This window comes from Pteropus medius, unplaced genomic scaffold, assembly GCF_902729225.1.
Source record: "Pteropus medius unplaced genomic scaffold, Ma_sr-lr_union100, whole genome shotgun sequence".
In the NCBI taxonomy this organism is placed as follows: domain Eukaryota; kingdom Metazoa; phylum Chordata; class Mammalia; order Chiroptera; family Pteropodidae; genus Pteropus; species Pteropus medius.
Window position 1 is genome coordinate 9,658,003 of NW_024340849.1, and position 25,934 is coordinate 9,683,936.

The 25,934-nt window shown below is 40.9% G+C and overlaps 1 protein-coding gene and 1 pseudogene across 5 annotated transcripts in view; one reads left to right on the plus strand and one right to left on the minus strand.

The window, feature by feature from the left end:
• Nucleotides 1-3,472: 3,472 nt before the first annotated feature.
• Nucleotides 3,473-25,934, minus strand: part of ZCCHC2 (zinc finger CCHC-type containing 2) — a 53,126-nt gene continuing 30,664 nt past the window's right edge. For 2 of the 5 annotated variants that reach the window (XM_039840091.1, XM_039840117.1), the window contains 9 exons: nucleotides 24,138-24,232; nucleotides 22,034-22,117; nucleotides 20,531-20,588; nucleotides 17,824-17,959; nucleotides 16,646-16,710; nucleotides 16,164-16,258; nucleotides 11,258-11,386; nucleotides 6,462-7,946; nucleotides 3,473-5,566 (listed from right to left, as the gene is read on the minus strand). In XM_039840091.1, the coding sequence (XP_039696025.1) occupies nucleotides 5,499-5,566; nucleotides 6,462-7,946; nucleotides 11,258-11,386; nucleotides 16,164-16,258; nucleotides 16,646-16,710; nucleotides 17,824-17,959; nucleotides 20,531-20,588; nucleotides 22,034-22,117; nucleotides 24,138-24,232 (2,215 nt within the window). In that variant the 3' untranslated portion in view covers nucleotides 3,473-5,498. Of the gene's footprint in view, nucleotides 5,567-6,461; nucleotides 7,947-11,257; nucleotides 11,402-16,163; nucleotides 16,259-16,645; nucleotides 16,711-17,823; nucleotides 17,960-20,530; nucleotides 20,589-22,033; nucleotides 22,118-24,137; nucleotides 24,233-25,934 lie in introns of all 5 variants that reach the window. The other 3 variants (XM_039840108.1, XM_039840099.1, XM_039840127.1) reach the window with 2 other exon arrangements.
• LOC120590440 (uncharacterized) lies at nucleotides 25,082-25,200 on the plus strand (annotated as a pseudogene).

Sequence of the window (25,934 nt, forward strand, 5' to 3'; positions counted from 1 at the left end):
AAGTGCCTGTGGAGCAGGAAGCAGTGCGGGAAGTAAGCAGTAATCTGAAGTTGGGGCCTGGCCTCCCTCAGTGGCGTGTCTGTGGCATCTAAGCCCTCTGAGCCCCAAGTCCGTCATCCGTGAAATGAGGGAGAGCCCATGCCCTTCACAGCTGTGACGGACGAGCACGGAGGAGAGGACGAAGGGGACTGTAAGGTGCCGCTGATGCGTTCGTAACAAACTGAGGCTGGAATGGCAGAAAGAGGAGACGGCTAAAACGACGTCTGTGGCCAGCTGCCTGCATTCTTATACGTTTTGGGCTCAGGCTTACAATCTCAAATGTTTTGTCTTATGTTCAAATTTTCTCTAAATTAGGTCAGTGGTAAGTAACATCTGCTTGTATGCATTGTCCTCATCCGCCACGAGGTGGCGCTGCTTCCCAATCAGCCGTTTCTTTCCGGGCGAGGCCTGCCGAGACCTTTTAACAGAGATCAAGTTGGAGCTGCGAGATAAAAGACAACGAAGCCTCGCCGGTCCTCCACCTCAACCCCAAATTTCAAGTAGCAAAACAGGATCTCGGGAATAGGAGCACCAGTGACCAAGGCCTGCGGTCATTGCGAAAGTGTGACTGCAGGAAGGGTCTTTGATGTCCCCACTGTGACGGTGCCTTTCAGGGCAGGTAAGAGAAAGCCTAGAGCCCCAGTGCTTCCCAGATGGACAGACACGTGTACACACAGGCGTCAAGCAACGTGTACAGCTCAATCTAGAGGGCTCACGTTGTTTCAAAGAGGGCCAATGTGAGGCTGACCCTAAGAATCCAAACTGTGTAGCCCACGTACCAGTGGACATCACGGGACTCTGCCCAGGGCCGTGTGACGGGTTGTGGGCGCTGCAAGTGGCACACGCCCTGTGCCTGAGTTCACCGCGGCCTCTTAACCCTTGGATCCCAGAGTCCTCCATTCTCGCAACAGCCGGTCCCCCCGATCCCCCATAAGAAAGGGCCAGAGATACAGTGACCCTATTTGAGCACCCCCTGCTTGCTTCAGCCCCCACACCTCAACTTCTCCGAAAATAAAAATAAGTGGGCCCTTCCTGTGGGATGGACAGGGTCGGGGAACTCAGCATTTTTATCTGAGATGAAATGAGGGAGGGTTACGGAGGCTGAACCACTGTCACAGCTTGCCTCCAATCGCTTCAATGCCTTACCCTTAGAATGCTTTTATGCAGAATTGTATGCAGAATTGCAAAAAGGTGGCTTCCAAGTTGAAATGGATGAGTATGAGATGCTCCCTGCTAAAAAAATTTTTTTACACTGTGATTTAATCTTTTTGGGGACCTTCTCAGAAAATTTTGATTTTAGCACTTAAACATAAGTAGATGTGCGCTTGCCTTGTCACGAACGCATCTTATTTCGGTGCTGATGTTTTTATAGCCCATGTTTTTATAGCCCAAAGCTGCCATTAATTGGGAAGCTCTCCAGTTAGACTTAATTTTTGAGGACAAGGAATACTTATTTCATTTATCCGTGGAGAGCGCTGAACCAACCTTAATGTAATGAAGAACCACGTTTGCCAGGCACCTCGCCACCCACAGGAAGTGGCCTTCAGTCCCTCACATGAGTTCCCTGTCCCTTTGAACAGAACTGCAATTCTCCCCTTCATCAAAATTAAGATCAACCACCATCGCAGTGCCTTCCCGGTGCTTTTTCATTCACTACGGTGGACCCTTCCCATGTTTCACTTAATGCTCATGGCCATAGTTTAAATCAAATAACCTTATTTTCTCTCTAGGGAAAACGAACCTCAGAGGCTCAAGTCTCCTTCTACTCGTCTCTTGCATCGCCCCCTCCCTTGGCCACTGCCTCACCCTAACTGGTCTCCGAATCCAGGCTGTCTGCTCAACTGCCTGACCGTTCCCTCTATTTAAAACTTGGTAACTCCCAAAGTTTCATTCAGTTGACCCTAAAATCTTGTCTGACTCTTCTAATGAACCACAGATCGCACTTCCTGCCCAGTGAGGCTGCATTCCCTTCCCCAAACCGACCTGCATGGCGGGGCTCTTCACGCCCACCTCCCCCAGGAGCCTTACACAAACCCTGTCGGGCCACGCAAGGCCCCCCCTCGCCACACCCTCCCTGGCACCAGCGCTGTACCACTTCAGCAGGGCGGCAGGATATACAGACCAAGGGGCTTGTGACTGTGAACCTCTTGGAAAGCAAAATGGCACGTCTTGGAAAACTAAATATTTGCATGTCCTATAACTTGGCACTTGCACTTCAAGATACATGAGAAAATTCTTCCACCTGCAAACCAGAAGGCTGGGCCAAAAGGCTGGCTGGCTATCTTGTCTATCTTATCTAGCTATCTAATCTATCACCTAAATAGCAAAACAAAACCCACCCAAATACCTGCTGATAAAATCAACAAATTATGTGTGCATATATATATATATATATATTTTTATATGTCCCCCACTGCAATGGAATATTGTAAAGTTAGTGGACATGACTAAACTGCAGGAGAGTACACCAGGACCATACAACCAGATGAGTTGTGACAGTCACACAAGACAGGTCCAGGATGCCCTTTCGATAAAACCTGAGGATACCTGGGGGAGGAGGATGCGAAACGTGAGAACATTTGGAGTGGGTACCTTGGTGCAGTGGAGGAAGGAAGGGGAAGGGAAGGGTAAGGACCCAGGTGATGACAGCGGAGAAGAGCGTGTTAAAGGCAGCTCGGAAGTTACGTGTCACGTACAGGTGCGTGTCTGCCGGCTGAAGGGGAAGCTGGTGCACTGTTTGCCATCAGGGATTCTGGCATCACTTCAAACCCACTGCTCACTGAGTACAGAGAGGACATTCATCAGATGGCTCCAGACAATCATTCAGTGCCCTGAGGGCTGGAGCCCTTCCAAGTTACTGCGCACAATGTTGGGGGGCAATCCGCGGGGCCTGGGCCAAGCAACGAGACCTCAGCCATCACCAGAGGACTTAACTGACCTGTGGATACTTGGAAAGCACCTCTCCATAATCTCTAATCAATTACTGATTATGTAAAGAGTGACTTGAGACCGGATTATAGAAGACAGAACCAACGTTCAATAAAAAGATATTCAATACTGCACTGAAGGAGCTGCCTGGAAAACAAAACCGTATCGGTAAGTTCGAGGCCGTAAGTGAAGCCCCCCACAGTCCTGGAGAGGAAGGGCCCGCCCACACCAGAAACACGGCTCCAGGGTGACGAGGACACCTACCTGGCCACCGCAGTAGCCTCTGGCATAAAGCAATGCAGTCTCTTCTTCTAGTGGTCACACAGCAACCTATAAAGTCAGGTAGTTTGGGGGAAACTGAAGGACATCCAGATGGGGAACCACTTTGGGATTCACTGCCCATATTACACACAGAAATAGTGGGTTGGTTCTTTAAAAAGAAAAAAAATGTGATGTATGATGTCCTATCTTTCACTTGTATACAGTTTGCAATAAAGCACAATTCTTAAGCTGTTTTTCATTTTTTTATTGCTGTTAATTCAAGAAAAAAAGGTTGCATAAAATCCAATCTGTTCTAGAAATATAAGTGGCCTTTCCAGTACATAACATTTCAAATATCAAAGTATATGGTAAACATACAAATAAGGAGAAGGTAGCATATACCTCCTATGTACAGTACAGTATTTTAAATCATAAAATAAGCTCCATAAAGTACAACTGGCAAGTGAGTCACAATGCGGTCCAATACGTGGCTTATCAAAACTCTCACTTGAACAACTCAACTGCAGCTTAACAATTAATTTAATAACGTGGTCCAAAAATACCCAGATCAAATAAAATATATTTAATCAAAATAATTTCCTTTACTCAAACTTTTTTTTAAATTAAAGCTTTCATCTACCCCTTCACACCCACCCCTTTTTCCCTGTTCCCCTTTAACGCCCGCCCCTGAAAGTTTCAAAATGTACATTGGTGCTATAAATATAAATGCTACCTATGAAGCATTAAACGAAGCTTCTTTTTTCTTCAAGTTTTTCCTTTTGTCTAGCAATCTGGTAGGCTTCTGAACCAAGACAAACGCTCAGGCTCCCCTGCTGCACACCAAGGCCACCCCACACGACATGCCCTTCACGTCTGCTGTGTACTGAGGAGCGGGGACAGAGACCCAGGCCCGGGCCCGGGCCCAAGCCCATACCCTGTGACTATACAGGGGTGGCTGCTCGTTGCTGTTGAACGCAGCAGTCAGAAAAAAATACACCCACTCTTCCAGACCACCTCAGTGCACTTTAGGAAATCAAAAATTACCTGGAAGCAATTTAGTACATAGATTTGCTTTAAAAAAAAATTTTTTTTTTTTAAAACAGCAGCATTAAACTTAGTGACATGACACTGACATGATTAATACCATCTTAACACACTCAGAATTCAGTCTTTCACATTATAATCAAGCATAGTGGTAAACTGTTATAAAAGTGACTTTGCTATAAGAGACAGGTTAGGGAACAAATACCTGACTTTTGCAGAAATGCAGAGTTTCTGTTCAGATCGCAATAAACCATACACGTTAATACAACGTAACACTGTAACAGCTGGCGTAGGGCAAGAAGAAATCCTTACTCACGTAGTGTCGGCACCACACAGGGAGACTACATTGGCGTTGACTGTCCTTACAAACACAAACACAGCAGAGCGACATTCACACTGGTTTGTTCACTTTATGTCTCTCTGAAGCAACAGGCTAAAAAAGTATGATGAATTAAAAGTTGTTTCTTTTTTTAAGAAAAAAGCTCTCTGTCCACTTCATACACTGTATTTTTTAGTTTCATGTGGTTTTACTTCTTCCTCTCCCTTCCACTTAAGTTTAACTTTTATTTGGACAGCAAGCGCTGCATATGCGCATTTAGTGACGCTGTTTATTAGAGATATACACGCTAGTTTGGGAATCTGATTTCTCCCTTAACATTAAAGGTGAAACAGTTTACCCTCAATTTATATGCAGAGCAGTTTACAAAAGTGTGGATCAACGCACCGCCCCAAACTCCTGCAGCCTGCGTGCGACCAGGAGGAGGGTGGCTGGGAGGGAAGTGTATGTAGTTCAGGGTGTGAGGAAAGCTGTGGAAGAAGCAAAGTATCTTTTTTTTCCAAACCTCACGACTGTCACCAGTGTTGTAAAAAAGATCAAATACACAGTTTTAAAGATTCAGTAAACATTGCACACAGCAAGTATTCAGTGTAAAAAAAAAAAGCACGCATCCACATTTTCCTTTTGATAGTTTGTTTGGATGTTTAAATTACATGTATCATACAGATAAGCCTGTTGTTGAACCAGGAGACCAGAGGCTCAAAAGCAATGCATTCTTTTTTTTTGTTTTAGACATCAGTACAAGAGAAATGAAAAACCCCAACTGCAGAGAACTCTAGGAAATGTACAGACAAAGAAACACGAACAAAATACCTTTCCTTTCCTCCCCTCCGCACCCCACCATGACTCCCCACACTTCAGTATATTAGGTAGGCAAGCTTTACTCGTTTCAGTCTGCAGAGTCCAACGTATCATTAGAAGGGGGGAGGGGAGGTGCGTATCTCAGTCTGTACGTGCCTAAAACGGGAAAGACAGAACTGCTAAGTCACTGCTTACAACGCAATGCATCACAACCACTACAAGACACCCAATGGGCATGCTGGTCAGAGGGAAGAGACATCTTCCTGCACTATTACGATTCCAAAATGGTAAATAAAATTACTTTTTGAAAGTACTATGAAGTTTTGTGCTTTAAGCTCGACCTAAAGCTTTCAAACTCCAGCTTCCTTTAAAAATGCCAAGTATATACTTCCAATTTAAGACTTTTTTTTTTTCCGGGTGAGATTTGGCAAAATGACGAAAGCCAAAGGCAAGTGAAAGATCACGGTTTGAGGTCTGTATGAAATTTGGTGGCCTTACTCATACTTAAGAACGTTTTCTTGTTTCTAGTGGTAATAATATTCAAATTTCCTTACTCCCAAACCAGTGCATAAAACGTTTTGTTCCTTAAAATGCCGGAGCATTTTTTCCACATCTCCTGGGGAGGAAAAGAGTAGCATGGGGGAACGTGCTGAGGCCAGCTGCTTATGCAGACACACTAACAACTAAAAACCTGACATGTCAGATGACTACACTACTTCCTAGTTTTTCAGTATTTAAAAATTTTGCTCACTTTACATGAAACAGGATTGTAGCTTTAAAAAAAGTGCTGCAAACAAGGGATTGGACATTCTATAATGCAAATTCCCATTATACTCCTTAAAAAGTGCCTTTACTGTTTATTCCTTACTTGGAAACCGAATTTTCTAAACTTCCTTGTGCTGTGTGACCTGGGCACATACTAGGTTCTGCTGTCTGCGTTTCATGACTTGTCACTGAGAGCACGACACCTGTAAACACACACACCCCGGCTCTGTCCGCGGCGACGGCGGGCACGCTCACTAGCGGGGCGTCCGGGGGCCCTCGTGGTTACCTTGCGGGCCGGCCTCCATGGGCGCCTGCTTGCACTCCTGCGCGTAGTGCCCGCTGGCGCCGCAGTTGTAGCATGAAGCGCTGCCGCTCTTCTTGGGCCCCGAGCCGCTGGCGCTGGCGACCACGCCGGGCGCCGGGTACGAAGGGTAGTACCTCCCGAACGCTACCTGCTGCATGCCGTAGCTGGCCTGGCTCCCGATGACCGGCTCATGCACCAGCCCGTTTGCATACGGAGTCTGAGGCAGAAAGAAAGGGAGCTGGTTTCCGTTGCTCTGGTGTGCTTGGTTGAGGTAGCTGCCACTGCAGATGGGTGGCAGGGTGAAGAACGACGGGACGCGGTACATGGGCCCGGGCACCGGGCCGGGGTAATAGTAACTGCTGAGCTGCGGGCTTCCACTGGTTCCGCAGCTGCACCTTCGCCCACAGGAGCCGCAAGGCCCCGACGCCATCTGCTGCGGCGGCAGCACCGCCGCACTGGCGCTCATGTTCCCCACGGCGCTGATGTACGTGCTGTCGCTCTGGGCCGTGCTGTGCGTCAGGGCGGGGCTGGGGCTGGGGGCGGGGCCCGGCGTGTGCGTGGGAACCGCGGGAGGCCCCGCAGGCTGGGCCTGGCTGACGCCCGCGCCCGCGGACTGGGCGGAGGTCACCGCGGTGCTGAGCACACTGGGACTCTGGCTGGGTAACGCGCTGGCGGCGAGGGGAGAGCCCGGCAAGGCGTAGGGGGCTGGTGGCTGTGCGGCTGACAGGCCGGCTGCTGGAAGAACTACCTTCACGCTGGTAGGCTGAGGGACTGTCCCTGTGTTTCCCTCGAGCTGAGGCACCATTTGATTGAGTCCTACCAGTTGGGATGCAGGTTTGGTGATGGGGTCCGTGGCAGCCCCAGGAGATCCTGGAAAACTGCCTGGGTTCTGGACAGGAATAAAGGCAGCGCTTGGTGATCCAACGCTCAGACTCCCTGGCGGCTGCTGGGGGACGTTGACGGCGCAGCTCTCGGAAGACCCCTGCGGCGGCAACTTCAGCCTCTGAATTGTCAGGTGCACAGCGGGAGCGCTGCTGTGTGGGAGGAACGCTGACGGGAGAGGTAAAGGGGCGGCCAGGAGTTCCAGGTGCTTTTCGGATTCTCCAGTAGAAGCTGCTGGCCCCAGCACCCCACCAGGGGCTGAACTGGTGGGCTCCCGCATTGTAGAAATAGCGACAGGACTCGGAACGAGCATGCCGATTGTTCTGCCGTCGGCAGATTTGCGCGGGGGAACCACGACTTCAGACTTCTGGGCGCCGCTGTGCATGACACAGTGTAAAGTTGGCATAAAAGAAAGATGCTGATACTTGGGCGAGTTTAGGGGATCTTCTAAAAGGCCTCCATTGTCATTTCCTAATGAAGCAATTTCAACAGGTGGCTTGACAGTGACAGTCTGGCTGACAGAACCGTAACTTGTAAACCTGGAAGCTGACGGATTCCCAGAATCCTCAGAATTGCTGTCTGTGTCTAAGGGAAACAAACGTAAGTGTTAACTCCCACCTCTCTTGATAGGATACATTCTAATTATATGTAAAATGACCTCTGAAGTTTGGAACTGGAATAAATGCGTCCCCTCAGCTTCCTAATGCCAAGCTGACCTTCTTTTAACTTCTGGTTTTCTACGGACTTTATTTAAAATATCGAGAGACTCTGGAAAAGACAAAACTATGGAAACAATAAAAGAAATCAGCAATTGCTGGGGTGGAGGACTGGGGAGAGATGAACTGGAGGAACATGGGATTTTAGGTAACAAAAACACTGTATGATGTTATAATGATGGATACGTGTCATCATATGTTTGTCCAAAGCGAGACACTGAAAGAATCCCTCAACCGAGAGTGAACTCCCAGGTAAACTGTGGACTCTGGGCGATAATGGTGTATCAGCGTAGGTTCGTCCTTGGTAAAAAATGTACCACCGCAGTGAGTGATGCTCATGACGGGGGAGGCCACCCACGCTTGGGAGCTGCAGTGGGTACGGGAAATCTCGGTACTTTCCTCTCAATTTTATTGTAAACCTCAAACTGCTCTAAAAAATAAAGTTTAAAAAAAAAAAAATCCATGGAGAGAAAAGCAACAAAAGGTTAATTGGAGACTGAAACACTGTATAAAACAGATTTAATATCACCTTATTACTGAAAAAAGGATCAGGTATCTTTAACCTTAACTAGGAGATTCACTTGACTTATATTCTGCACTGCTAAACCCAAGGTCTCCATATTCATCTCACATAAATGATACAATTTAAAGGAGCTCAACCAAGACTATATTGAACTCAAATATCTAGAGGTAGAGAAAGGAAGAAAGTTTTTTGAGAATGGAATAAACATTTTTACTTTTAAATATTTCAGTGGGGAAAAGAAAATTTAAAGCTACGATTAACAGCCACGTAACAAATGTGCTGGAACACAAGAGCAGGGCAAACACGGCAGCACGGCCACTTCTCCAAAGCAAAACGGTCAAGTGACAGGGACACAGCTGCGCTGCGTTCATCTTCGTCAGCGCATCGCTTATGCCTGCATGCAGAAATCACTCCAACCTAGACTTCCCCTGGATTGCCTGACTTTTGGAATAAAGGGGGCAAAAGATAAAACCTAACTCATGATGTCTAAATATCATAAATCCAGATACTACGATATGTATAGAGACCATGCAATGCAATGCCTATTTTAACATCTTTCTGCTCATAAATATAAGCAGAACTGTATTACTTAAAAATGTTTATATTATTAAGGTAATAACTAGTTATAGTCAGCTAAGATGTTAAAAATTTTTAAACAGAACACTACAAATAAATCATACAAGTCTTTCTGGAGAAAGGTTACACAGAACCTACTCAGTGACAGAGTGTTGGCCGGGTTATGAATTCAACTACGACAATTTACATTAGACAGAAGAGGTTCAATTTATGAGTAAATGATTCCAGCATAGACTCCCCTTAATAATTGAAGTGTTTATTGCTAAACTTCACAAAACAAAAAGTATCCAAAAACTAATAACTTAATTAAGGCATTATATCTATATCATCATGAGTACCAAGTTCAAGATAAGCATTTAAGTCCAAAATAAGCCGTAACATTTTTCAGATGGTCAATTAAATTTCTATATGAACTTGGCTTTAATTTAAACCTTAAGTCATAGCAAATGGCCCCATGATTTTGAATGGTCCCAAATGGTTTTCTGAGCACTGTAAGGATTTGTCTAGCTATTTAGAGATAGGTCTTGGCCTTTTTTGACTTTGAAAAGTATACAGTCTCAAAACAAAACCCCCTTACGACCAATGACAAAGCCACATGTTTTCAAAGCAACCTTTCCATGCACTCGAAATTCTAAAAATGATCAAAGCTTTTTATCACAGTGGTATATTCCCCCCTCACTGGTTTCAGAGAACTCTAAATGAGTCTTCATATAGTCACTGGTAACTGAGCCTATCTGAAAAAGAGCAAGTTCCTCCACACAGGCCCAACAACTCACCCTATCGATGATAGAAAAGGGATGCTGCAAAGTAACCGATGCGAACACATGTACTTGTAACAATTCTGACAAAGAGGCTAAAATCTGCACTGTTAGCTTAAGAGCCACAGGATTATCTGTATCTCCTACAGAATGAAGCATAACCTGTGAAACGAAATTACTGAAAGCTCCTCTAGTCTGGGTAAGGCATCAAAATGCTCTCGTTGAACCTTCGTAAGAGCTCTGAGAGGTTACTTTCACTTCTTTTCTTTGATGAGGAAATTGCTATCAGAAGTGCAGTGTAGCCGCAGACTGGTAGAACTGGTGGCAGTCACTGCATGCTCCATGTGGCATTACTTGAAAATAACTGCGAAGTAAAGAGTGGCTTTAACTGTATGTACTAGAGCAGAGCTATTGCCATTGTTCCTCAGATGTGACCTGGTACTGTAATACAGAACCAGAGTCTCAGAGGAAAACTGGAGAATGAGATGTCGTGGAGCTTAGAAAAGCTTCAGTAGACTCCTGGGAGTCTAGGAGGCCACTCAGGTCTGGGGCTGTATCCGTGCCCAGCAAAGACCTGAGAAGGTCCTACTCTCACTTCCGGCGGAATTCTGAGCCTCTGTTTGAGGAGGAACTGAAGATATAATATGTACGAAAACAAATAGCCAAATGACAGATGTAAGTACTACCTTATCAATAATGACAGTAAATTTTAAAAGATCGTAACACTCTAATCAAATGACAGAGATGGGCAGAAAGGCTAAAAACTATACTCCAACTACATGCTATCTATAAGAGACACACTTTAGATTCAAAGACATGAATAGGTTAAAGTAAAAGAAGTTTATGGAAAAAGAAGTACCCTGTAAACAATCTCCCAAAGAGGGCTAGACTGGCTTTGTCACTATCAGATAAAAGAGTAATTCTTTATTATTTTAATTACTATAAAATTTCTTTAAAACAAAAATTGTTACTATAGACAAAGGAGAATATTTTATGATGAAAGGGTCAATCCACTGGGAAGACAAAAATTGTAAATGTATGTGCATCTAACATATAACATACTAATTTTTAATCTTTTTACACCGACTCTACATTTTCTTATGACTGCCTTCTATATAATTGCCTTCTATATACAGTGAATTAAGTTTAAAAAAATCAACACTGTTGGGCCTGCTAAGTCGATGGTCAAATGACACCTTCTAGATCAAATTTATAAGCAAAAATGGCATTTATAAGAACACAAAATTACTTATGTTTGAATGATTTTAAGAGACAACACGCATTTCCCCTCAACTACTCTCGCGTCCCCCTCCGAGAGCAAACCTCTGTCTTTTTCTTCTTCACTTTCGAAACTCTCTCTTCCGTCATGTCGTGGGCTAGACGGAGAACTGTAACTCTCTGAAGAGGTTTCTCCACACGTGTCATGTCCAGATCCAATGTCCAAATTCGTGTCTAAAAATAACAGTTCTGTTTTTAAAAAATCATGTTAAGTACCTAAATTTCAGAATTGAACCATTAGAAATCAGTTACTGCTATAATTTTTGTTTTCGGTTTTTCTACAATCACCTAAAAAGCTAGTCCTTGACTTAGCTGTAAAACTTCGTTACAAAATGACAATTTTAATGGAAAATAATTGATAAACATTCTTAAAACAAAGGCAGAGGAACATGTTAATCTTACTGACGTTAAAAAATCAGAGTTAAGGTTCTCTGTAGGGTCCACCCAGTAACGGCATGTTGTGCCACTTTCTAAACCTGGATACTTGAGCTCCTCAGAGCTTGCTGGAAATTCACTTGTTAACCCACGGCCCCTTTGTCCCGAGAATACTGGCCGGAGGCGCGGCGGCTGCGGCGTCTACCCTGAGGTAACTCGCAGATTACAGCCCTAACCTCACTCCCCGAAGTTTGCCACGGAATATCTCACTTTCATACTACTTTCGCATCGCTCTAGTGTATCGATAGTCTTTGGAAACAAATGACATCATTCTATTTACAGCATTCTGTTTTAAGTAGTGGTATTTCCATTTATAAAATTCTCGATCTCTGAAAATGTCAAATCTTAGAAACGTAGCGCTCCTATGTGCGATGTTAACATTGTTCTCGAACAGTTGTTCGAGAGATTCATTTGATGAATCTGATTTATGCGCACATTGTTACATTAGAATTAGAGACGAGTTCTGCTTAGAAATATCTCCAAGAACAGTTTTTATATTTTATTTTCACACTGAAAACCAGTCAGATTTGCTTCAATCTCAAAGAGCATGTTTACATAAAATTAAATTAATGCTGGCAGTGAGCTGCACTTTTTTTTCTAAATGGGAAATAGGTTAGAAGACCTCAAGACTAGAATTGACTGCCAAAAATGCCTATTCAGTTAAAAGCACCATGCCTCAGTATTCGAAAAGACTAAAATCCCATCTAGTGGACCGAGGAGCCCCCCGAGTTCTGCCAGAGGCCACGGTGACACTGACGTGGGTCTGGGGGAAAGCGCAGAACCATCAATCAATTAGCTACGTCTGTTTTGAGCACAGAGGTAGGACTGCTGGTGGGCCTAGTACCAGACATGCCTGCACTGGCCCTAAGTTAGGATACTGTCCTAACCCGGTAGCTAAGCATAGCTTCTTCCTTGCAGCAAGCATTCAACTTGCTTAGTGTATAAATCCCCGTATAAGGGATTCCAGAGGGATCTTAAGTACCATAGATGAGTGAATCATTTCCATGGCAACCTGGTAGAACCAATAAAAGGTAAGAAACTATAAATCACTTGAACAAAATACGTATTAGAGAAAAGATATGGTTTGTGATGAGCGAGTCAGCTGACTAATCTGTGTTCTTTGAAGGGAGTAAATTTCTAACAATGTTAAAACTGTGAAGACTGACCCAGCCTAGCTCGGCCACTCAAATAAATGGTGAATGAACAATGAATAAAGTCATTAAGAATGCAGACGGTGCTAATTCCTTCTGAGTAATAAAATGCCAAACTGCCAAGGGAAAACTGCACAAAATCTCCTGAGGCTGTGGAGTTACTTGGGGGGAGTAACAATTTTACAGAAAAGTAACCTGGAGTGTACTTATATGCAATCACAGGTTCCGAATTCCCATGACACCGTAACTAAGGAAAGGAACGTGCACCAATGCCCATGGCCATTCTGAAGACGATCTAATGTGCCACAGTGGCCAAAAAGCCTGGCATTAAATGGGACTAATGAAAATGAAACTTATAAAACTGCGGCTCATATGGAAATTCTGCATATAAATATTTTGACCAGCACATTTAACAATAATTAACAATTCAAAGATTAAGATACTCAAAGATTCAATATGACAGTGTCACACCAGACAGGATGAGCTAAGTAGGAACAACAGCGTCGGGTGAGGGAGACGCTGTTGTTCCTACTCAGTAAAACTCAGGCACTGAAACTACAATGAAGTCTTTGAAACTTCAAGAGTAAGTTACAGAATATGTTAAAAAAGGGCAGCCATTTCTCACAATGACACAGTTTAAAAATTATTTTCTTTAGATTATATAGCTAGTAAATATTCTAATCACCAAATTATCATATATTAATGTACAGGATTTTCAAAGAATTAGATACATAAATCTAAATCAATGCTAAACATAATTTTCTCTTTTTGATCACCCAAAGGTGCTTCGAAATTGCATAGTTTTTGGAATTTTTATCATCAGAAATTAAGTGATCCTCTACAGTCAGAAGGTGTGAAGGTGAAGATGAAACAATTACGCCAAAGGATATTCCAAAACATGCCCTTTAAAATAGAAATAGAAACTCTTTCTGTTTGTTATCATGTCTCAAGGGGTGGAAGACCATGCAAGACGACGAAAAGCAAAAACTTACAATATCAGCTGCTATTCTAATAATAAAAATCCTGATTGCTAGTACTTATGGACAAACAGAAGTTAGACTTAACTGCTTAGATACTGCAATTAAAGAGTTGGAGACCTTTACATCACGGAAATCTTTCAAAAGAAAATTGGGAGGTCAACCGCCTCACTCTTCCCAACTTTCTGGCACCACAATCAGCAACAGGAATGTGGGGTGGGAGACACGGGTGACCGCAACAGGGTTCGGAGCAAGACAGAAAGGGTGACGGTTACGTCTCTGTAGCAGAGATCGAAAGTGGGGAGTTTTAAAGCAAATACACTGCGAAGGACACAGAGGACGAGCAGCGCTGACTGCTCGTGGGAGGGGACAACATGGAAGGGACACTGAGGGACTGTGTTCCCTTTTGCATTTTTAGAATTTCAAACTACATGAATGTATTATTACTCAAAGCAAGTTAAATTTTTAAATTAAAAATAATACTTATCTTAAACTAGACTGAGTTATTTAAAGATCCAGACACCTACAAATCAGAAGGACCTAGTATTTTCCGCGTCAATAAGAGTATCTGCATTTTATGATATGGGTGATTGTTCCATAAAAATCTTAAATATCTCTTGAGTTTACTAAATGCCAAAGATGATTCTTTCTTGATACCTTGATATGTTAAAGAAAAATTAATAAACAGAGGAGTTTTTCTGAGCTACATTTGACATCAATGAGATAGGTTATACAAAGTATATTTTATTTATAGTCATACTCTGTAAGTGAATCAGTGACATATACAGAAAATAAAGATTTCCTTAATAAAAAATCTTGAGATTGTAACTTTCATAATATTTGAAAATAAAGAGAACAGAATTAGAGCTTGGGATGTTATTTAAAAGTTACTAATAACCTTTATAGTGTATGTTTTCTCATTTATAACAGTGAAAAGGAACTAGATTACTGAACACCTATGTGCTTGGTACTAGCTAAATGCTTTTCATATGTTATCACGTTCAGCTCGTACCAATTTGGTCAGGTAGGTATTATTCCTGTTTTACAAATGAGAAAACTAAGGCTTCAGAGAGACCACACATTTAAGAAACTGGTGGAGTACAAGATTCAACCTCACATCTGTCTGAGATCAAAGTCCACACCTTTCTCTGAAAAGATGAAACTAAAAAGAATTACTGCAAACTTCTTGGTGAGCAGTGTTGCCCAAATTATGTGAGACACAGAGATCTTGTGAAGCTGCTATATATTTGACAGGAATGTCACCTGGAGAATAACCTGTTTAGTATGTGCTTTAGAAGACAAATATGGTGGCAGCGTAGGAAATGAACTAGAAGGAGCAAGAACAGAGACAAGGACATCTGAGAGAAGACTCATCCACCGAGAGAGATCTTTTGTCTTATTTTAGCTTCTGCTTTCTTCTTTTAGCTGCCATCACCACAGGAAAACTCAAACACAGCTAAGTGTTACAATATACTCATAAAGAACATGGGTTTTTTTCTTGTCATTTCCCCTGCCCCAAAGACATCTCAGTTAATTAATTCAATGAGTTAGCCTGATGATTTTAGAGTTAAAATTAACTATATTTCCTTTATCAATATTCAATCTCTATACAAATATCTAGTTAAAAATATGCTCTATTAAAAAATTATTCTGTTTATTTATGTTGCATCAGAACCAAATGTACTAACATTTGAATAAAATCTAAATTTTGAAAATCCTTATTTGTGAGATAAGTCTAGCCAACAAATGCGTTAGGTAAACAGTGAACAAAGCATTCTCCTAGAGGTCTGTGGGCTTGTATTCTTTTTTTAATCTTTACTATTAATAGTAAAGGTCAACATAACATGGAAAAGTTATCAATGAAGCAGCAGAAGGGACATTTCTCAGTTAAAGGAACACAAAACTTTTCACCTAAAAATAAAGGAATCATAAAATAATGATGGGTAAGTGGAAACCATACAACTTTGAAACGACAAAAATCCGAGGGTCTGAATTGCCTGCCCTAAAACCCCATAAAATCCATAGAGGACAGTGATTAAAACATGAAAAAAATCAACGACTTTCTGGGAATGGGTCCCGGCCCCCTGGACCTCTCCTCTGAGGCGGAGACAGAAGCAAGTGAGGACACTGCTGGCACCCGAGGGAGGGAACGGTGGGTTGGTGTAACTGCGGTGAAGGGAAAGCTCACATCCACGGCTGAATCACATTTCCTACATGAACTCCATTACTCCTTCAGAAGTGTTGAAATTCAGAAATCGCTATTCACATCAACGCAGGATAAAAGTGTAGTATCAGGATGTGACACAACAGCTCAGTGCCTGCTGTAATACGTACCATGCTAAACACACTCAGGTGGTGGGCACTGGACAGACAGACAAACGCTCTCACCTTTCACGGAGCCACCATGGGCGTGCTGGGGAGTGGAGAGTCTAACGCCGTTCATTCTACTATTCAATCTGTTGTCAGTCTTCTTAATTTTCTCCCTAAACCAAAAGTATACAAGTTACCAACGTTTTTTATAAGGCTCTCTAAAGAACATATTAAGTACAGTGGTACTACTAAACTTCCTATCAGAAATTTATAATTAAAAAATTTTTAATAAGGTGTAATCTAAATATAAGATTTAGTGTACAGTTCTGGGAGTTTTACCCCACCAAACTGAATAAAATATTTGACAAAAGCCGTACTTTTATCACCTGCATATGTTGATTATTTTGAACTAAAAAATTAGAGCCCAGAAGTAAAAATATAAAGAAACTTAATGGAAAAATACTGCTTATACCACAGAAACTAAATATGCCCATAATCAAATGCTGTATGTTGCCTTTTCTTACAGATTTCTACTACTGGAGACATGAAATTGAACCTACTTTTCTATTTGTGGCTTTCCTTTCTTCTTATTTACTGAAGATAAGTTTCGTTTTTCAGTTGAATGCTAGTGAAAAGAAAAAAAGAAATCAAAGAGACTAAAGCTAAACCATACTCATGTAGATGTCCTCTTACTCTGATATCAAACATTAAAATAATATATTCTCAGTTGTATAATAAATTTTGATTTTCAATCTATTTTTGAAGTTACCTACCCAAATCGCTAAAATTTTTATAAAGTTTCTGACAAATACTTAAAATATTAATTATCAAAAGAATATCTATTTTGTATTTTGCTTTTAAAATAGACCTCTATTCTTTCTTTTGACCACAAAATAAAACACAATTAAGCGACTGGTGTTTAATATAGTTTTACTAATATTCTCTTAAAGTTCAGGTGGATAAAACTGCAACACACAATTTTGTCAACTCTAAGAAGAAAAGGTGTAGGCACTAAAGTGGAGGAAGAAAATGTATAAATAATGGACTTTGAAAATAAGCCATTAAATAAGTATAGCCAAGATGACATACAATTTCTCAAAATATGCTTCAATGCTTTAGCTCATAAAAACACATTCTAGTAAAGGTTAGCATTTGGCTCTGAGTGTTGGCCAAAAATACAACTCTGGTTAACAAATCTATTTTCTAGTGAGAAGGTGGTTCTCCCCATAACTGTACCAGTAAGCGTTCCCTGTATCGGTGCTGCCAAATCAGCTAAACACACTTGAGGGCACTCTGCTTTCTGATTACGCTAAAGCAAGCATGTCCTAATTACACTGAAGTGTAGTGAACTGGCCCAACTATTCATGAGGGAAGGTCAGTTTCAAAATTCACATCACCAGTAGCAATATAGTGACTGAAATGTGAATAATTCTTTCAAAAGCAAAAAAATATGGTATAACAACTTAATGTATCCCTAGTTAGAATAAACATTTTAGGCATCATATTAAAATGTACTAATTTTTTTTAGTAATAAAAGTAATCTAAATATACTTTTTCAGCTCTCAGAAGAGCTTAGATCATATTAAGCCAATTAAGTTTAAAGTCTAACACGTAAGCATTCTTTCAGTTCTTCCTACCAGATATACTGTCTGACATAATAATGTGTACAGAACTTGATTCTAATCAAGTAGCAATGCTTTAACAATATGGCATTAAGACAAAACAAAACCCCAAATACCTGGTCAACCTCAGCCACACAGTGCTCCGGGTGCTGAATGGTGGTGCAGCCTGGCTTCCTCCAGTCCAGAATTCCATTCTGCTCAGAATACTGCACAGTGAGCCCGTCTAATGGAGAACAGCTCGTACCAACAGTGCTACCAAAAGAAAAATGTACGCAAGCATGAATATCTGTCCTCGTGATCTAACCTACTGCATCATGTAACAAAAAAGCTACAGTAATCCTTTCTTTGATATATTATTTTATAGAATGCCTAGTGACAGCTCTACAGAAAAAAAAAAGTGTACTGTGAGAATAAAGCAGTATACAACTATCTCATCTTTTAAATAATTAATAACTGTCTCTAAAGAGATTAATAACAAATGCACATTCTGCTTTTGGACTCTATGCAATGGTCACCCTGCACCACTTACAGCTGGAGTATGACTGCAATCTTGAGCGAATTGCTGACTAAGTACTATCTAAAGGCATGTGAAGGAAGAGGACAATGTGACTGAAAAAGAAACAGACAATAAAAACAGATTGGGTAGGTAACTTCAAAAATAGATTGCTAACAAAGTAACTGCCAATCCAGACAATAAAAACAGATTCAAAGAGAATCTAGAGAATGAAGTTTTTATCATACATTGATTTTTAAATAATAGTGTTTAACATGGTCAACGACTACAAGATTAAGAATTTTTTAAAAATACTGGAAAATATAAAAAAGAACCAAATTTAAATTCTAGAACTGTAAAATAACCTGAAATTGAGAACTCAATGGACAGAAACAGATGAAAAAATTCAGGGAAGAGGAAATTTTGTCAGAAGAGACAAGCACTGAGAGGGGAAAAAAATATGAAAACACACAAAACAGTTTAGAGACGTGTGGGACTATTAAAAAGTCTAACATGTAAGTACTGTAAGTCTTAGAAGAGGGGAAAAAGAGAATAGGGCAGAGCAAGGTCTGAAGAGATCTTTTTAGACTTGTCTAAAAACCAAAAGATATCAGCCTTCAGACTCAAGAAGCAGAATTCATTCAAAGAAAGCTATAAACACATTGTAAGAAAACTGCTGAAAACTAGACAATGAGAAAAAAGAAGAGTTTGAAAAAGTACATTAACTTCCGATGAGGAACTATAAACTGAAACAATGGATGCCAGAGGTCTTGATCCCCTCCCCCCAACCCCGCCCCACCCCACCGAAAGCAGAATCTGGGATGACAGCTGATTTGGCAGGTGATCCCAGGAAGCAGGAGCAAGGAGTGGGGAGAATGAAATAGGAGCGGAGAACAGAACAATGTGAGGGTCCATTACTGAGGGTGCCACTGTAAGTGACAGGGGTTCAAACTGGCTGGGACCTCCCAGAATTATCTAAGCAAAGGACAGGAAGCTGGCGATCCCCCATCAGCTGAGGACTCCCTGGGAAATTAACTTGTACTTCTGGACTGTGCTTGTCTGAGGGCCAAGCAGGCCCCAGAGAATCAGCAGGGGCCCTGGGCAGAAGGTGGAAAGTCTCCTGGGCTTGCTGCGGCACAACAATGACGCAAGGGCGTCAGGAATCTCGTCAGCAACTGTATGTGATCTGCAGCGGAAGTCAGCTGGGCTGAAAGGGTATGATGCAAGGGGCCGCAGACATTAGCCTGGAAGACTGCGACACTGCAGGCAGACCTCAGAGAGGTTGCAGATTTGGTTCCAGACTGCAGCAATAAAGTGAATATTGCAATAAAGTGAATGACACAAATTTTCTGGTTTCTTGGTGCACATAAAAGTTATGTGTACACTATACTGTAAGTCTATTAAATGTGCAATAACATTATGTCTAAAAAAAACCAATGTACATACCTTAATTAAAAAATCCTTTATTGTTAAAAAATGCTAACTACCATCTGAGCCTTTAGCAAGCCATAATCTTTTTTGCTGGTAGAGGGTCTTACCTACAAATTTGTAAAAAAACACAATATCTGCGAAGCACAATAAAGTATAATAAAACGAGGTACGCCTGTATAGTTTCAAAGCGCTAACAAAGTAACTGCCAATCTAGAAACCTAAATCAGCAAAAATGTCTTTCAAAAATGCAGGCAAGGGAGGAGGGAGGTAGATGGGGTAAAAGGGGTCAAATATGTGGTGACAGAAAGGAATCTACGGGAGGTGACAAAAAAAAATGCAGGCAAAATAAACATTTTTTTCAGATAAAAACGAGTGAACTCATCACTGGCAGATGACTACAGGAAACACTCAAGTGTTCTTCAGTTAAATGTAAATCAATCATAGATGAATGCCCAGACACACAGGAAGGAATAGAGAACAGTGAAATGATCAGTTGTAAATTAATGAAAAAAGTTTCATGAGGTCTAAAATACGGAGGGAATTAAAATACATGCCAGGTACAGTTTGTAAGTTGAGAGGAGATAAAGTTACAGTGGTCAAAGGTCATCGCATGGGAAGTGGTACAAGCACAATCAATATCACACCTCAATAAGTCAAAGATGTACAATATAACCTCTACGGTAACCACTAGAAGAATCAAAAAAGGTTTAACAATCAAGGCTAATAAGAAGAGAAAAATAGAATAGAAAACCACCCAAAAGAAAGGAGAGAAAAGAAAACAGAAAATACAGGACAAATAATAAGCAAATAGTAAGGTGGTAGAATTATAGCCAAATATATATCAGTAATTAAAGTAAATATGACACTGATTTATTCTGTTTTAGGAATTAGATACCTACTTCACAATGGGACTTTTCCCGGTATGTTTCTTGTGGATTATGGTGTGCTGTAACACATCTAGAGTATAGGAAAAAACAATTTATTATACCAAATGCTTCTGCAAAAATCCAAAAGGATGATGCAACTAATTTATGTGACCGTAACAGTGTCAACAGATTGTGTAGAGCATTTTTCACAGACAATTCCTTAAAGAAGTAATTTTTCAGTTTCACAAATGACTAAATTTCCTTAAATAACTTCTTAAATGTGTTCTAATAACAAGTCAATTTTGTCCAAAACTAAGAAAGTTTACTATGACCATGACGCTGCAAAACTACAACACTCAATTTCAGGCTTTTTAACTATTTAAAAAAGGAAGTGTGCCAAATATTAAAAAAATATATCTATAATATAACAAACCCTCATGCACCCACCTCCCAGATACCTCTGTATCTCTCTTCTTACGAAGAAACGAGGCCTTCCTCCACTCCATTCAACTCCTTCCCTCTACAGAGGTTAATTACTCGAGGTACTCCAGTCCAGGATTCTATTTTAACTACCTGTGAATGTCCTTACTTACATATCCACTGGTGTGGTATATTTGAATATGCTGTACGTATTTTAACTGCCACCTAGTAACATTTAAAGCATTTGGGTAACTAACGGCTATGTATTTGCTATTACACAGAACGGTGCCCCGAGGTCCTGTCCCCTGAGCACACGGACAGCAATTTTATGCTAGGCAGTAGGATAAAGTTAACCACCTCCAACCTCACTAGTGTCAAATTTCTGTCCAAAATAGTTGTGCCAATTTATATTCCCATCAGCAATAGATGAGAGTTCTCGTTACTTCACAGCCTTGATAATGTCAGATTGAAAATGTTTTGCCAATTTGATGAGTGTGAAATGATATCTCATTGTTTTTATTTTTGCATTTTCCAGACTGCTGAGGAGGCTGAACACTATTTAATGACCACTCAAGTTTCTTCTTCTATGAATTGCCTATCTTATGTAAATATTACCAATTGGCATGATTTTCCCATTGATTTTTAGAAGAATCTTTCTATAATCCGGATGTAGTCTTTATCTGTAAATATCCTGCAAATGTCTTGTCTGGTTTCTTGTCACATGTTAAGTTCTAATTTAGATTAGAAAGAGCTCCATTGTGGTCATACTCTGTCTTGTCAAGAAAGCCTTCCTGTCCCAGATTATTAACACTTAAAAGTTTAAGTTTTACATTTTACATATTACATTAAGTTTATAATATTACATATAATGTCATTCACTTGAAATTTTTGTGCATGATGTAAATAGGGATCTAATTCTCTATTTTTCCATTAGAAGGTCAGCCAACACCACTTACTGAACAGTCTATTCTTTCCCCCGCTTACTTGTGATGCCACCTGTCAAATTCCACGCCCTTACATCTGTTTCTGGGCTCCTTAATCTGTTCTAATGGTCTGTTTGTCTATCCCTGTGCCAATATCAGGCAGAATGACTTATTCCAAGGAATCAACATTTACCTTCTTCTTGGCTTGAAGCTTCTGAGCTGTCTTCTTTTAAGTGTTCTAGTATCTTGGAAGTCTTCAGCGAGGACTGTAAGTTATCTGTAGGAAGTATTCAATGCCATTAACAATATAATAATTGTTTTTCTCCCAAGGAAGATTAGGGTGGAGACTCAGTGGCAAAGAGAACATTTCTACTAGGTAGGACCTTTAGAAAAAGCAGGATGACGCAGCACAAAACACTGAGCTGAGAACAGGGACTCTGATTCACAAAGCCAGCTCTCCCCAGAAAAACCACAGGACTGGAGCAAACTGCTTCACATCTGCCAGCCCCCACCATGAGGAGATGGGCTAGATTAGTGCTTCTCAAACATCTGTAGTATTGTAAGGTTTTTTAAAATTTGATATGTTGTGAACTGTTACTTTTATAAAATATAATAATGATGATGTGGCAATGTTAAATTGCTACAAAAGATTCAGTCTACTCTCTGTGTCTGTTCTTCTATTACAGACCAGTGACAAGCAATCTGTGGAGGACACACAGTAATAGCACTGGGTTACCACTCCATCAAAATACAGACCAGTGGGATGCCAGCGTCCAATGTTTTAAGTCATTTAGGAGTGAACATTTGTTTTCTCAGTTGTCAGGATATGGACTATTGCTCTCTGTGGAGGGAGAGGTAGGTAGAATTGTCATTTTTCAAAAGAGTATGTGCAACTGAACAACGTGTTCTTTGGTGGAACAGACTGGACATCCTGACCAGATTTTCCTTAATCTCAAAATACGCACTTTAATGCATTACTTTAATTCACAATTTGATATCTTAAAATCTACCGGCTGCTGTAGCATTCATTGCTCATGTAATTTAAATACTGCCAAGCTCTCGAGATGAGTTTTCTGTTATTTAGACAGGTACTACTCACCTGGGTGAGTTTTCCTGGGCGGCCTATTAAAATCTGAATTAAAAGTTTAATTTTGTGTTCCAAAGTCTTTTTAGAACTAAACAGATGGTATTCATAGGTATTCAATAAAAAGTACCTACACTTACTTTAAGCAGAAAGCACTGATTGTTAAATCTATGCAATTCTAGAATGATCAGGATTTTCTTTAAAAGAAAGCTATTGCCACTATTCAGACATAAATTTAACCATGGAGGTGTCCATCTTGTCTTAATTAGTCCTGAACAGTCATTAGTTGTATTTAAAATATTTAAGGCACATATATATACAGACAAATGGTTAGAAAACTTTAAAAAGTTAACCTATATGTTATAATATTCAATCACATTATTATTTTGCCTCTTTTTCTCCAAACTCAAATTGAAAAATATGCATTTTCTTTCCCTTTTAAATACAGGAAATGACTTTTTTGAAAGCAGAAGATTAAAAAAACTTAGCCGCTTGCATAGTGGCTTTGCTTAGTCAGCAGAAATTCTCCTAAAGCACACAACAGTTACTGGCAAAATATCTGTTATAGAAAGGCAGCTGAGATGGATGTGCATAAAACTAAACACAGGCAGTGTGATAAATGCTGGTTCTGAAGAGGGGATTAACAAACTGATCCCAGACAGTCCTGGGATAGGTTAGAGAACAGTGAGAAACCAGAACCGGACAGAAGAGCAAGGCTTTGCGCACTCTGCGCACGCAAGAACGGCCTGACAAGGGGATTAGTACAGAGAGGGCAAAAAGGAGGAGGCCCCCTGTTTGGAGCGACTTGGTTTTTAAATGGCTGCATGCAGGGGAAAAATGAAAATATTATATAAGGCCAAGGTTCCCAGCCTGGGAGGCTGGGGAATTCATTACGGGAACAGAGGTTGTAAGAGCATGTTAAACATCATGCAGCCAGCACTGTGGCATCTCTATGACCGGTAAGCCGGGTCCACCAAGGAACCTGAAGATCTGAGAGACGTGGCTCCTGCCTAGGAATCAGTCTGTTCTGTGACATTATTTTCTTTAAAACTGCCGTGTAAAATTCACTTAAAACTACACATGTTCCTTAATTAAATGCTGCTATTTCTTTACTTTAAATAAAATGACCACCTGACACAAGAAAGCATGGCAAAGCGAGAAATCCGAGCAGGGAAAACTTCAGGTTTTTACAGAGGAGCGGGAGGGTGCTTACTGAGGCTGTGCAGAGGGTCTGATGATATGGACTGAAAAAAGCTGTGCACTTTCTGACTCTGGAGAAAAGCTTGTGATGAAGTGGAGAAAAGCTGCCTGCATATGAAAAGAGAAGAGGTTTGTTAACGTCATGTACCGTAAATCCACAAGTCTCAGTTTAGACTGTAAAGCAAACTTAAGTGGCAGTTTAATTCAGGTATGAAAAAGTTTTCCTAAGGGAAAAAATACTATTTTCTAATATATTTCCCATAGGAGGAACTGAATGAAAAGTTAAAACTTATTTGCAAGAATCTAAACAGGCTTAAATTTTACATAATCTAGTGGTAAGGTTTTACTGCAGCCTTTTGCCCAAGTGGTCCAATTAGCCACCTTTCTACTTAGAAACTATACTATAATTTCTTTACTCTTTCTTCATAGGTGTTTTCATCATTTGGCTCTACCACGAAAAAACAATCCCACACTGAGCACAGGAGGTTGGACAGTTTGGGATAAGAGTCCTGGAAACTATGGAACACTGTGGTCAGGTTAGTTACAAGTATTACTGCATCTTGGGGCATGACTGACTGGTGATCCACCAATGTGCATCACACTAGGATTCCAAGCTATTATCTTTGAAAACCAGCCTTCCTCCTATTTTATTAATGTAATTAAAAGATTCCAACTGGAGGTTTTCTGTACAGAAAGGACCCTGCAAAATAGGGGCATAGTTACAGCATAGTCTAATGGAAAGGTTACTCATGGATCTGAATACCAGCTCAACCACTTGAAAGCTGAATCACCCTAAACAAGTAATCTAGTCTTTCTGCTTCAATTTCCTCACAGGAAATACTACCAATTCTTCAAGGTTATCACACTCGAACAGTATAGGTAAATTAAACTGTCATCCTTCTGCTCAACATACAAATCCCTTTACGTTGCTTCTGAACACCTTAAATGCTCATTTAAGTCTATGACCATGCTACCCTGAACAAGCCTGATCTCGTTTGATCTCGGAAGCTAAGCAGAGTTGGACCTGGTTAGTACGTGGATGGGAGACCACCTAGGAAGACCAGGTGCTGTAAGCATGAAAAATAAAAAATAAGGGATTGTAAGCTGACACGGTCCTTGCAATCTGTGAGGTTAACCAAGGGTTGCCTCGCCTAAAAAAGAAAAAAAATAATGCTCATTTAAAAATTTCAGTTTTTAATTTCTCCCCAAGGTTTCTGACTTATCACTGATTAATTATTAAATATCATACCAAGAAATGACCCTTGTGGGCCAAAGGTGTCTTCTATATATAAGGCAAAATTGCTTCTCGGTATTCAAATGTGGAGGTAGCTATTCAATAGGAAGACCAATAGGAGAAATGAAGAGATGGGAAAAAATTGAGATATGAGTAAGGAGGTAATAATCTAAACTTCCAGGTCTGGACACATCATGTAAAACTAGGGATTAAAATCCAAAAGCAGTGGTGGAATTTATTATCCAGTTATATTTACAAACTACAGTTGGTCAGAAGTACAAGCAGGTACACTTTCAATTTAAGACTTGAGTCCCAAAAGACAGCCCAGAACCCACCTACGGCTCCATATATCAACTGCAAATCCCCTATGGGAACCGCACCTGAGACACAGGCACGGGCTTTTATCAGCACACACACTGAAGTCAAGGTTCATTAACGCATGACCACAATGTGGCAATCACACCTACATTAAAAGGTCAAAGTGGCCATAAACTACTTGATAAATTAAATTTAAAAAACTGGGCTACATTTTGACATGACAAATCATCCAACCCCAAATGTACATTTCAGTGCTAT